Source organism: Pleurodeles waltl, chromosome 4_1 (genome assembly GCF_031143425.1).
Source record: "Pleurodeles waltl isolate 20211129_DDA chromosome 4_1, aPleWal1.hap1.20221129, whole genome shotgun sequence".
In the NCBI taxonomy this organism is placed as follows: domain Eukaryota; kingdom Metazoa; phylum Chordata; class Amphibia; order Caudata; family Salamandridae; genus Pleurodeles; species Pleurodeles waltl.
This window is the reverse complement of record NC_090442.1, coordinates 280,090,304-280,104,455: the sequence shown is the minus strand read 5'-3', so window position 1 is coordinate 280,104,455 and position 14,152 is coordinate 280,090,304. Positions and strand designations below refer to the sequence as shown.

General features: G+C 46.9%; 1 protein-coding gene across 2 annotated transcripts in view; it reads right to left on the bottom strand.

Moving 5' to 3' along the window:
* MYRFL (myelin regulatory factor like) overlaps positions 1–13,458 on the bottom strand; it is a 689,165-nt gene extending 675,707 nt beyond the window's left edge. For both annotated transcript variants that reach the window (XR_011202270.1, XM_069228327.1), the window contains exon 1: positions 13,083–13,458. Coding sequence is in view for 1 of the 2 variants with exons in the window: in XM_069228327.1 (XP_069084428.1) it covers positions 13,083–13,134 (52 nt within the window). In the remaining variant the exon portion in view is untranslated. The remainder of the gene's footprint in view (positions 1–13,082) is intronic.
* Positions 13,459–14,152: the final 694 nt, after the last annotated feature.

The window sequence follows — 14,152 nt, the reverse complement described above, 5'->3', positions numbered from 1 at the left end:
ACATCAAAATTTTTGGAAGAAAACAGAGGTGTTTTTTGAGAAGTGCCTACCTGTAGATTTTGGCCTCTAGCTCAGCCGGCACCTAGGGAAACCTACCAAACCTGTGCATTTCTGAAAACTAGAGACCTAGGGCAATCCAAGGAGGGGTGACTTGCGGGGCTCGGACCAGGTTCTGTTACCCAGAATCCTTTGCAAACCTCAAAAAGTGGCTAAAAAAACAAGTTTTCCTCAGATTTCGGTGACAGAAAGTTCTGGAATCTGAGAGGAGCCACAAATTTCCTTCCACCCGGCGTTCCCCCAAGTCTCCTGATAAAAATGATACCTCACTTGTGTGGGTAGGCCTAGCGCCCGCGACAGGAAACGCCCCAAAGCGCAACGTGGACACATCAAAATTTTTGGAAGAAAACAGAGGTGTTTTTTGAGAAGTGCCTACCTGTAGATTTTGGCTTCTAGCTCAGCCGGCACCTAGGGAAACCTACCAAACCTGTGCATTTCTGAAAACTAGAGACCTAGGGCAATCCAAGGAGGGGTGACTCGCGGGGCTCGGACCAGGTTCTGTTACCCAGAATCCTTTGCAAACTTCAAAAAGTGGCTAAAAAAACAAGTTTTCCTCAGATTTCGGTGACAGAAAGTTCTGGAATCTGAGAGGAGCCACAAATTTCCTTCCACCCGGCGTTCCCCCAAGTCTCCCGATAAAAATGATACCTCACTTGTGTGGGTAGGCCTAGCGCCCGCGACAGGAAACGCCCCAAAGCGCAACGTGGACACATCAAAATTTTTGGAAGAAAACAGAGGTGTTTTTTGAGAAGTGCCTACCTGTAGATTTTGGCCTGTAGCTCAGCCGGCACCTAGGGAAACCTACCAAACCTGTGCATTTCTGAAAACTAGAGACCTAGGGCAATCCAAGGAGGGGTGACTCGCGGGGCTCGGACCAGGTTCTGTTACCCAGAATCCTTTGCAAACCTCAAAAAGTGGCTAAAAAAACAAGTTTTCCTCAGATTTCGGTGACAGAAAGTTCTGGAATCTGAGAGGAGCCACAAATTTCCTTCCACCCGGCGTTCCCCCAAGTCTCCCGATAAAAATGATACCTCACTTGTGTGGGTAGGCCTAGAGCCCGCGACAGGAAACGCCCCAAAGCGCAACGTGGACACATCAAAATTTTTGGAAGAAAACAGAGGTGTTTTTTGAGAAGTGCCTACCTGTAGATTTTGGCCTCTAGCTCAGCCGGCACCTAGGGAAACCTACCAAACCTGTGCATTTCTGAAAACTAGAGACCTAGGGCAATACAAGGAGGGGTGACTCGCGGGGCTCGGACCAGGTTCTGTTACCCACAATCCTTTGCAAACCTCAAAAAGTGGCTAAAAAAACAAGTTTTCCTCACATTTCGGTGACAGAAAGTTCTGGAATCTGAGAGGAGCCACAAATTTCCTTCCACCCGGCGTTCCCCTAAGTCTCCCGATAAAAATGATACCTCACTTGTGTGGGTAGGCCTAGCGCCCGCGACAGGAAATGCCCCAAAACAGAACGTGGACACATCACATTTTTTCATAGAAAACAGTGCCTACCTGTGGATTTTGGCCTCTAGCTCAGCCGGCACCTGGGGAAACCTAGCAAACCAGCACATTTTTGTAAACTAGAAACCCAGGAGAATCCAAGATGAGGTGACTTGTGGGGCTCGGACCAGGTTCTGTTACCCAGAATCCTTTGCAAACCTCAAAATGTGGCTAAAATACCACGTTTTCCACACATTTCGGTGACAGAAAGTTCTGGAATCTGAGGGGAGCCACAAATTTCCTTCCACCCAGCGTTCCCCCAAGTCTCCCGATAAATATGATACCTCACTTGTGTGGTTAGGCCTGGTGCCTGCGACAGGAATAGATCACACAACAGTCAATGTTGGTCCTTACGTGAGGCAGCTGTTGACCCTGGGGTGATCCATTCCTGACACAGGCACTAGGTGTAGGCACTCAAGTGGGGTAGTGTTTTTATCAGGACAGGTGAGGAGTCACTGGGTGGTAGGAATGTTGTGGATCCCAGCATATTCCTGTAGTTTGTGTGACAGAAATGCGAGAAAAATAGAGTTTTTTCTCAACATTTCAGCTTTGCAGGGTATTCTGGGTAAGAAAACTTTGGGGAATCCACACAAGTCACACCTCTGTGGACTCCCCCGAATGTCTAGTTTCCAGAAATGTTTGGGTTTAGTGTGTTTCTCTATATGGCCGCCGAATCCAGGACCAAAAACACAGGTGCCTGCCTTACAAAACCAGTTTGTTTTGCCATAGACAATTTTGATGTCTCCACAATATGATTTGGGTGGTGGAATTTGGGGCTGAACTAAATTGGTGAGCTCCCAAGAGAGCACTCTCTCTCTGCTTGCCGCCGCATTCACCTGCTCTCTGGGTTGGCCTAACCCACTATTACCCAGTTGCACGAACAGCTTGCGAAGGGACAGCAGGACTGTCCTCATCACCTCCCTCATAATGTACTGGAAGAGGAGTTTTCGAATGGGACTCCTCTGACTGAAAAATCACTCCCAGAGTCTGCGCCATTGTCCTATCCCTCAGATGCTGTCTCAGTATCTGATGTCTCAGTCTCTGATCCTATGTCAGAGCGGTCCTCTATAACCCGAGTGCAGGCAGCAGTCATCCATCAAGATGCCATCTCTGCTATTGGCTAAACTGTTGCTCTAAAACACTAGCCTACGTAGACAGTCACAAAATCGATGGTGTGTGTGAGATACGTGCAACAGTAGAGGCCACCTTACCTGCGCTTCTTCCCTCAATCAGCATGTACTTTCAAGACACTCAAAAAACACCTTGTCACATACCATTCGTCACAGTCTTTAGCACCTCCTGCGCCCAGTCCAACAATCATTATTGGTGCTCCCACTCCCTCCTCCTCGGATTCCCTCATTACCACCCAGCAAAAGTGCCCTTCATCTCTCCATAGACTTTACTAATGTACTCAGCTATTTACATAAAATACAGATGTGCTCTTTGCAGTAGGCATATAAACCTTCTGCGCTTCTTTATGGCACTAAAACTGCCACTAGACAAGTCGGACCCTTTTCCCCCCAGGGAAACCACACACATATTGACAAAAGTGATGTATATATGACAGCCAAGCACCTGAAACTCAACTCAAGCAAAACCGAAATAATCCTCTTTGGCCCTCACCAAAAAAACCTGGGACCCCCCATGGTGGCCCACCACGCTAGGCCCTGCACCCACCCCCGCCAACTACGCACGCAACCTCAGCATCATCCTAGACTCCTCCCTCTCTATGACCCAACAAATCAACGCTCTTACCTCCTCATGCTTCAACAAACTCCGTATACTGAAAAACATTAAAATGGATCCCCACAGAGACCAGAAAAACTGTCACTCACGCACTCATCAGCAGCAGGCTTGATTACAGAAACGCCCTCTACACCGGCACCACTCTAAAACTCAAGTGCAAACTACACGCATCCAGAACTCAGCAGCACGACTCATCCTCGACCTCCACCGACACGAACACATCTCTCCACACCTCAAATCCCTCCACTGGCTCCCCATTGACAAAAGGATCACCTTCAAGATCCTCATCCTCACACACAAATCACTCCACAACACAGGCCCTGCCTACCTCAACGAGAGTCACCTTCCACACCCCCACACGAAACGTCCGTTCAGCTGACCTCTCTCTCGCCTCTGACCCCCGCATCAAACACACCACCACCGGGGGCAGATCCTTCTCCTACATTGCACCCAAAACATGGAACGCACTCACAACCCACATTCGCAAGACCCAAAACCTACTTCTTTTCAGGAAGGGCCTCAAAACCTGGCTTTTTGAACAGTGAACCTCCTAGCCCCTTTCCCTCCCCCCCGTCCCCCCCCCCAGCGCCTTGAGACCCTCACAGGTGAGTAGCGCGCTTTATAAATCTCTTTGATACAGATCTACCTATATATATATATATAAATATATATCTACATAGATATATCTATAGATATATCCATGTACCTAGATATATCTATCTACATAGATATATATATATAGATATATACATATATTTTTTTTTAGTTGTTGTATGGTTTCCTTGGGGGCCAAAATGCCCCCCAGGGAAACCCTACAACATCTAAAAAAAAAAATGCCCCCACAGGGGGTCACCCTGCCCACGGGCGACCCCCTGTCATTTCATTTTTTTTTTTTTTTTTTTTTAAAAAAAAAAAATCCCCTGGGGGGGGGGGGGCGCGATCGCCCCCCCCCCCCTCCCCAGGGGGCACCTACCTTTTTATTTTTTTAGGAAAATTATCCGGGGGGGGCGGCCCGTTTTCCGGGGGGGGGCTGCCCCCCAAAAGTGAAATCCCTGGTGTCTAGTGGGGTTTCCTGGCCCCCGATCGCAGCTGTGCTGCGATCGGGGGCCAGGAAACCGTTTCAGAAGGCCTCATAAGAAAGGGGAGACTCTCCCCTTTCTTACGAGGCCTTCTGAAACTGTTTCTGGCCCCCGATCGCAGCACAGCTGCGATCGGGGGCCAGAAACAGTTTCAGAAGGCCTCGTAAGAAAGGGGAGAGTCTCCCCTTTCTTACGAGGCCTTTTCAAAATGTTTCCTGACCCCCCCGATCGCAGCTGTGCTGCGATCGGGGGAGCCAGGAAACCTGAAAGTGTTTCCTGGCCCCCGATCGCAGCACAGCTGCGACCGGGGGCCAGGAAACACTTTCAGGAAGGCCTCGTAAGAAAGGGGAGTGTCTCCCCTTTCTTACGAGGCCTTCCTGAAAGTGTTTCCTGGCCCCCGATCGCAGCTGTGCTGCGATCGGGGGCCAGGAAACACTTTCAGGAAGGCCTCGTAAGAAAGGGGAGACTCTCCCCTTTCTTACGAGGCCTTCCCGAACGTGAAAAAGGCCGTTTTCCCCATGAAAGCAGGAAGCGGCCGCAAGGCTGCTTCCTGCTTTCATGGGGAAAACACCTTTGCAACGTCAGCGCGCCTCGCGGCGCGCTGACGTCACAAAGGGGCGGGTGGGGGGCGGGGGGAGACACAGTAGCTTCCGTGTCTCCCGGGGGGGGAAAAAAAATAAAAAATAAATCCTCGGGTGCGACGCACCCGAGGATTTATTAATGCCCTTCCTGGTGTCGGCCACTGGTCGTGACCCGCACCAGGGAGGGTGTGTGGGCGTCGGCCAGTGGCCGACGCCCTCATTTAAGAGGTTAAATAAACTTGATTATTCTACTTACGAAGGTGTTTGAGAGTGATTGCTTTACATTGTGCCTTAAAATATCCTGAAGTGCATAGTTTTGATATTCTGAAGAGTAAAGCAGCACAGTGTCTCATAAACGTTCTTCAAGAGACCTTCCAAAACCACACGCAAATTATGGAATTCTGTGATATATTGCTCAACAGATTCCCCTTGGCACTGCATTCTCCTCCCAAATGATATAGTTCCAATACAGTGCTCACCTTGGGAAAGTGATGTAAATCCAGTTTTTTAGACATATTTCATACTCATTCAAATTCAGTGAATCATTATCTGAGAGGTCAGGGAGAAGTGCAAAGACCTCTTGACCCTCATGTCCTCATCAATGGATCAACAAAGATGACTTTCTTTCCACACTGAGTGAGGTGCTACAAACTCTGGCATAATGACTGAAAATGTTCCTCCATTTTTGCCATTGTATAGGAGGATAACCTGGTGATTTTAAAAAAATGGAGGTGCAGTTACATTCTGCTGGTTTATCCAACCAAAAGCACTGTTAAGGAGTTTTACTAAATAAAGAAAAGTCTTTTTTTAGAATATTCAGCCCCTCATTATGAGTCTGGCAGTCCTAGTACCGCCAGACTCGCAGTGGCGGTCAGACTGCCACCAACATCTCCTAGCAACCTCAACCTCAGCCCCAACAACACCACCAAGCAACTGCAGCAGGAATCTTCATGTTACTCAATTCCAAGCTAGCAACCATTCCCACATTCTAGAGTATTACATCATTACATAGACACAGAACACAACACACATTCATTTTTCAGGCAGATGTGCAAATGGAAATCAGGCAATATGCCATTACTCACAGGACAATAGAACCAAAGACTAAAGGGGACTGACCCATTACCCCATGCAGAAGAATAATGGGAATGACACTCAAAGAGATAAATAGATGAGGAGGGCTGACCCAAGCCCCTCTATCTATGTATTTGCATTTACATGTGTATTTTTATGATTCTTATTTTCCTGCTTACAAAAACCTGTCAGGCACTAAAACTGCAAAGCTAGACAGTTTAATACACAAAGTGCGAAATACTATGCACACAATTACAAAAATATATAAAATTACAACTTGTAAAATAATTCACAATCTTTTTTAAGAGCATCTGGCAAGGTTAATTACAGTGAAAATCTTCTACCACTTGGCAGCGGTGATAACCAAAACCAAATCTATTGGCTTCTTTGCAAATCTGTGAGATTCCATGTACGAAGATACCAGTCTACAGGGCTCCATACAGTCAACAGGTTTTAACACAATGAAATAACAATCCTCTTTAAAAGTCTACTGGATTTAACATATGTTTCTCATAATAAATGAGTCAGGTCTAGTGCCTTTGCTGTAACTTCTAAAGATACATTTCTATTTCTATTTCCCAGGATTTATATAGCGCATGGCCACCCAACAGGCCTCCCAGCGCTGGTAAGATCTTTGCTCTGGATAAGAATATCTATGAGTCAATAAAGTAAATGTGTTTTTAGTAGTTTCCTAAAGGGGATTACTGATTTCTCCTGTCTAATGTGCGATAGGAGCGTGTTGCACAGCTTAGGAGCTAGAAATCTAAAAGAACTTAACCCTCTCTTACTTTCCTAATCCTAGGAACCCAGAGAAAGTTTTGACCTTCGGAATGAAGGGTTTTCTTGTTTTTAATTTAGAACATTTTACCCTTAATGTGTGGAATGTTCTAATAGCCTTATATGCCTTCTGCCTCCGGCTATACCTGTTGTTAAAGGCCATCACCTTTGTTATAGGCCCTCATCTGCAGTTCAGGCCTATAACTCGGGATCAGGGCCTTTAACCCCTAGAGTGCCCTGGACGAGCTGGTCTCCCCCTCAGCCATGGTTCCCGTGTTCTGGGGACGAGACCAGCTTGTCCTGCACCCGGCCCACAGGGTGAGCTCTAGTGCTCCTCCCTTGGGCCTCCCACCCACACCCCCCCATCAGGGATGGAAGGGGAATCGCTTTCCCTTCCACCCCCAACCCCCCAGTCCCCTCAGTGACGTCTGATGACGTCAGCATGCAAATTGCGAGCTGACCTCATCAGAGGTCACCTCCCATCTTGACCGGGAGGTGGACGCAGGCAGAGGCGTGAAAGTAAAGGAAAAGCCTTTCCTCTCATGTCTCTGTAAGAATTTCTGCAGCCCAATAGTGAAGCGATTGGGCTGCAGTAATGCCCACTAGCCACCAGGGATTTTTTTTTTTGTGTGTGTTTAAATAAGGGGAGTGGCCCCTTTGGCAAGGGCCGCTCCCCAGGGGGACAATTAATTATTAGGCCTTTTCTGGCCCCCTGGGGGCAGATCAGCCTATATTAATTATGCCGATCTACCCAGAGGGGGAGGGCAGAAGCAACTAGACACCAGGGATATTTTTTTGTTTTTCATTTTTGACATGTTTTTCATTTTTGAAATTATTTATAGGCCATTTCTGTCACCCTTGGGGGCAGAGCAGCCTATTTTTATTAGGCCGATCTGCCCCAAGGGGGGCAGAAACCACCAGACACTAGGGATTTTTTTTGTGCGCCAATGTCACTCAAGGGGAGCAACCCCTTAGGCAAGGGTCACTCCCCTGGGGGACAAATTTATTTTAGGCTATTTATGCCCCCCTTGGGGGCCGATTGGCCTATTTTAATTAGGACGATCTGCCCCCAAGGGGGGCAGAAACCACTTAGGCACCAGGGAATAGGATGTGTGTGTTTTGTTGGGGGGGGGCAGCCCCATGGGCAAGGGTCGCTCCCCATGGGGGCACATTACTGTTGACCATTTCTGCCCCCTTTGGGGGCAGATTGGCCTATTTGTGTAAGGCCCATCTGCCCCCAAGTGGGGCAGAAAGGCCACCAGAGACCAGGGAAGATTTTCTTTCAAAAAAAGAGGGTGGGGGTATGGCGACAAAGTTGTTCTGCTCACCGGTGGGCAGATGGGGCAATTACCCCCAATCCACTCCCTGGGGGTTGGATGGGGGGGGAGAAAGCATATTAGAAGCCAGGGAATAAAATAAAAAAAAATTGCTGGTGGCTACCAACTGAAGGAGGTAACAGTCTTTCAGCTCTCCCCCTGCACACTAAAACATCTTATCCCATTGCAAGCAAGAGGACATTTGATTATTTTGGGTTTTAGTTTTACATTTCGGCACTGAGAGCTTGTCTAACTCTCAAAATCGTCCAGCTTGGAATGGTGAGGGCTGCACTTTTTGGACTTTGGGACTCTGGCATGTAGAAAAATCTACGAGACCGAGACACATGTGAAAACTAAACATCTGGGTGAGTCCAGGGTGGTGTGCTTCACATGCACCCCGTACCATTTTCTTACCCACAATGCCCTGCAAACCTCCAACTTTGCTTGAAATCACACATTTTTCACACATTTTTGTGACGGAACCTTCCAGAATCTGCAGTAATCCACAAAATTCCTGCCACCCAGCATTGTTGCATCTATATCGATAAAAATTCTGTCCCACTTGTCAGCCTAAACATTTTTTTTTTTCAAACTGCCATTTTGAACACGCTTTGGTTCCCTCTCATTTTCGACATGTTTTTGACTCTTCCCTGTCACAGACACTTGACCCACCTACACAAGTGAGGTATAATTTTTACCGGGAGACTCAGTGGAAGGTTGGGTGGTAGGACATTTGTGCTGGTGCAGTGATCCCACATAGAAATATGGGGAAATTTGATTTTTTTAGCTAACTGTGAGGTTTGCTGAGATTTCTGGGTAAGAAAACACTGGGCAGGTCCACGCAAGTCGCACCTCCCTGGACTCCCTCGTGTGTCTAATTTTCAGACATGTTTGTTTTTGGTAGGTTTCCCTAGATGGCTACTGAGCACAGGACCAAAAACGCTGGTGCCCCCACGCAAAATCAGGTAGTTTTGTATTTGAGAATTTTGATGTGTCCACATAGTGTTTTGGGGCATTTTCTGTTGCAGGCACTAGGCCTACTCACACAAGTGAGGTACCATTTTTATCGGAAGACCTGGGGGAACGCTGGGTAGAAGGTGGTTTGTATCTCCCCTCAGATTCCAGAACTTTGCAACACCACAATGTGAGGAAAAGGTGTTTTTTTGCCAGATTTTGAGATTTGCTAAGGATTCTGGGTAACAAAACCTGGTGAGAGCACCACAAGTTACCCCATCCTGTGTTCCCCTAGGTGTCTAGTTTTCATAAATGTCCAGGTTTGCTAGGTTTTCCTAGGTGCCTGGTGAGCTAGAGCCCAAAATCCACAGCTAGGCACTTTGCAAAAAACAGGTCTGTTTTCTTTGGGAAAATGTGATGTGTCCATGTTGTGTTTTGGGCCATTTTCTGTCCCGGGAACTAGGCCTACCCACACAAGTGAGGTATAATTTTCATCATGAGACTTTTGGGAACACTGGGTGGAAGGAAATTTGTGGCTTCTTTCAGATTCCAGAACTTTCTGTCACCAAAATATGTGAAAAAACAATTTTCGGGGCCAAATTTTGAGGTTTGCAAAGGATTCTGGGTAACGGAACCTGGTGAGAACCCCACACGTCACCCCATCTTGTATTCCCCCAGGTGTCTTGTTTTAAAAAATGTACAGGTTTGATAGGTTTCCTTAGGTCCCGGCTGAAATAGAGGCCAAAATCCACAGCTAAGCACTTGGCAAAATTAAGGTCTGTTTTCTTGGGGAAAATGAGATGTGTCCATGTTGTGTTTTGGGGCATTTCCTGTCGTGGTCACTAGGCCTACCCACACAAGTGAGGCACCATTTTTATCGGAAGACTTGGGGGAATGCTGGGTGGAAGGAAATTTGTGGCTCCGCTCAGATTCCAGAACTTTCAATCACTGAAATATGAGGCATAAGGGGCATATTTATACTCCGTTTGCGGCGGATTTGCGTCGTTTTTTTTTACGCAAATTCGACGCAAAACGAACTTCATATTTATACTCTGGCGTTAGATGCGTCTAGCGCCAAAGTCCATGGAGTTTGCGTCATTTTTTAGCGTGGACACCTACTTTGCGTTAATGATATGCAAGGTAGGTGTTCCCGTCTAAAAAAATTGACTCCGAGGCATGTGCGCCGGATTTATACTCCCGGGCAAAAATCACGCCCTGGAGTGGGCGGGTCAAAAAAAATGACGTCCAGCCGCTTTTGCGTCGCTTTTTAGCGCCTGGTCAGGGCAGGCGTTAAGGGACCTGTGGGCTCGGAAGGAGCCCAGAGGTGCCCTCCCATGCCCCCAGGGACCCCCCTGTCACACTTGCCCACCCCAGGAGGACGCCTAAGGATGGAGGGACCCATCCCAGGGAACATAAGGTAATTTCAGGTAAGTGATTTTTTTTTTTTTTTGTGGCATAGGGGGGCCTGATTTGTGCCCCCCTACATGCCACTATGCCCAATGACCATGCCCAGGGGACAGAAGTCCCCTGGGCATGGCCATTGGGCAAGGGGGCATGACTCCTGTCTTTGCTAAGACAGGAGTCATTTCAATGGGGGTTGGGAGCCAAAAAAAATGGCGCAAATCGGGTTGAGGCGAAAATTTTGCCTCAGCCTGACTTGCCCCATTTTTTGGCGCCCAAGCTCCATATTCCCCTACGCCGGCGCTGCCTGGTGTACGTCATTTTTTTTCACGCACACCAGGCAGCTCCGCCGGCTAACGCCGGCTAACGCCATTGAATAAATACGGCACCCGCATGGCACTTCAGAATGACGTTAGCCGGCGTTAGATTTTTTGACGCACAACTGCGTTGGCGCAGTTGTGCGTCGAAAAGTGTAAATACGGCCCTAAGTGTTTTTCCCCCCAAATTTTGAGGTTTGCAAAGGAGTCTGGATAACAGAACCTGGTGAGAGCCCAACAAGTCACCCCATCCTGGGTTCCCCTAGGTGTCTAATTTTGAAAAATGCACAGGTTCGGTAGGTTTCTCTAGGTGCCGGCTGAGGTAGAGGCCAAAATCCACAGCTAGGCACTTTTCAAAAAACACGTCAGATTTCAATGTAAAAATGTGATGTGTCCATGTTGCGTTTCCTGTCGCGGGAATTAGGCCTACCCACACAAGTGAGGTACAATTTTTATTGGGAGACTGGGGGAACACAGAATAGCAGAACAAGTGTTATTGCCCCTTGTATTTCCCTACATTTTTCCCTCCAAATATAAGACAGTGTGTAAAAAAGATGTCTATTTGCGAAATGCCCTATAATTCACATGCAAGAATGGGGACCCTGGAATTCTGATATGTGCAAATAACCATTGCTTCTCGACACCTTATCTTGGACCCAATTTGGAAATACAAAGTTTTCCTTGATACCTATTTTTCACTTTTTATATTTCACCAAATGAATTGCTGTATACCCGGTATACAATGAAAACCCATTGCACGGTGCTGCTCATTTATTGGCTCTGGATACCTAGGGTTCTTGATGAACCTACAAGCCCTATATATCCCCACTACCAGAAGAGTCTAGCAGACAGAACAGTATATGGCTTTTGAAAATATGACATTGCAGGAAAATGTTACGGAGTAAAACGTGGAAAAAAAATCTGTTTATTTTGTCTCAATTTCAATGTTTTATTTATTTCAGGTGTTATTGTCTGTAGGAAACCCTTGTAGGAGCTACACAAAGGACCCCTTGCTGGATTCAGAATGTTGTCTACTGTTCAGAAATGTTTAGCTGTCCAGGATCCAGCAGTGGTTTCATGCCCATTTCTGTTACTAACTGGAAGGAGGCTGAAAGCACAAAAAATAGTAAAAATGGGGTATGTCCTAGTAAAATGCCAACCTTGTGTTGAAAAATGTGGTTTTCTGAGTCTGCCTGTTCCTAAAATCTGGGAAGATGGTGATTTTAGCACCACAAACCCTTTGTTGATGCCATTTACAGGGGGAAAACCACAAGCCTTCTTATTCAGCCCTTTTTTCCCCATTTTGTTTTAAAAAACGAAATGTTTGAAGTATTTTGGCTAATTTCTTGGTCTCCTGCAGGGGAACTCACAAACTCTGGGTACCTCTAGAATCCCTGGGATGTTGGAAAAAAAGGACGGAAATGTGGCATGGGTAGCTTATGTGGACAAAAAGTTTTGAGGGCCTAAGCGCAAACTGCCCCTCAAAAGCCAAAAAAAGCCCTGGCACCTGAGGGGAAAAGGCCTGGCAGCGCAGGGGTTAACAACTGGGATAGCTCTCAGAAGTGGGCTAAAAGGCTATAATATGTAGAAAATTACGGTTGGCAAAATAATGTACAAATGTTCCTAAGAAGAGTTAACATGGATTGTTACAGAAAGAATCTTCATACCAGGAGAGCCTGGCGTGGTAACCAACTCCAAAACCATTGCCTACTAAATTAATATATGCAATTTCTTGTACCCAATACAGGTGTAACCACAGTCCAATACCTGCCACTCATAAAGGTCTACTGGCTTTAACAGATGTTTTTCACAAAATAATAAATAAGGCCTACTGGCTTCGTCGTAGCTTTTCATAATAAACAGATCACACCTATGTCATTTGACATAATTTTACCCGAAGAACCAATCAAGCCACTTGCTAAGATCAATGGTTTTCCACCAAAACGAAGTTAGGCCTACAGTATTAAGGATAGGCTTTCCCACAAGGTGCAAAAAGTGCTTGTTTACAGTGGGAGCACATACCTTCTGCCCAGTCCAACGATAGTATTCGCTTCCAGGATATTCGCGTCTTCCAGCCTTCCTGTCGCTACCTGAGTCACTATTTGCATTGCAAATGTGCAAATAGACTGGTATTAAATAGAGGGCAGCTGATGGGGGGTTAGTTCTTCACAACAGATCAATAACTGGCTTCAACACTGACTGCATTTTTTTGAAGAATGTGCACATTCTACATGAAGTTCACCAATGCTCTACCACACCCCCTCCCAAGAATGTCAAACCTTACCTTCAAAGAACTGCTGCAAGGCCTCATTTTCTCCCACCACATCCATGTCCATCCCTGCCGCTCCCAGGTGCTGCGGGGCCCGTTGAGTTTTCGTCGAGCAGTTGGCAGTGCCTGGCTTTCAGTCAGAGTGCGGCCCATGTTTCCCACGCTGCGCCATGCCGGGAATGTCGCTGACCAACCCACCCTCGCCCCGACGGTCCCGTTCAGCTCATCATCTACTTAACAAGAACCTACTTCACCTCAGGGGCCAGCTGCAGCGACGCAAAGAAATGTTTAACAAGGCAAAGACCAGTAACCAGGTTGGATTTCAGAAAATGCGAGTGCAAACAGATGCTCTTTGACGTAGAGGAGCTGAAAGGCGGTGGCGCTTCCTTGTTGCCGAACAGACCTTTGTTCTTAGTGATTAATACACAAGACATGCGCAGACACGAGGACAATAATCATTAGTGCTTATCTTGGATTTTTTCTGCTAGAGATAGCGAGCATGGCATTTCTGCAAGGCCAGGGGGTGCACCGATACCAGGAGGACGCATCTGGCCAAACTTGTCAAATAGCAGACTCCAGTTACTAGTCATATAGCCAAGTAACAATTGTTGACTCGGTGAGTAATGTTCAATGACTGCTTGCTACTACTCTGCTCCCAGATCCCAGAGCTCGAGGTGAAGGCAGTATCCACACCCCTACAGGTACGAATTCTCCCATCTGTGGGTAAATGAGCCACACACTTTGCAGCTCCAATAATAATTGCAGAACATGAGTATTGATGCTAATCACGCTAAACTTGGACACTGCTGTCGACCTGGAGACCCTTTACACTAGAATCTAAAGGATCCCTCCTTTAACATTGTTGGTGCTCTGCTAGGCTCTTGTGGTGTCGATCAGACATATTGCCACAGGTCTTAATTAAAACAGACACATCTGCTGATTGGCATCCAGTGATTCATCTACAAGAAACCTGAGTGATCATATCTCTCTAGGCCTTGTAAAAACAGAGTTTCCGCTTTAGAGCACAATAATGTAATAACAAGAGTCTGAACCCTGAAGAAGTCTGGTGGATGAAAAATAAGGAC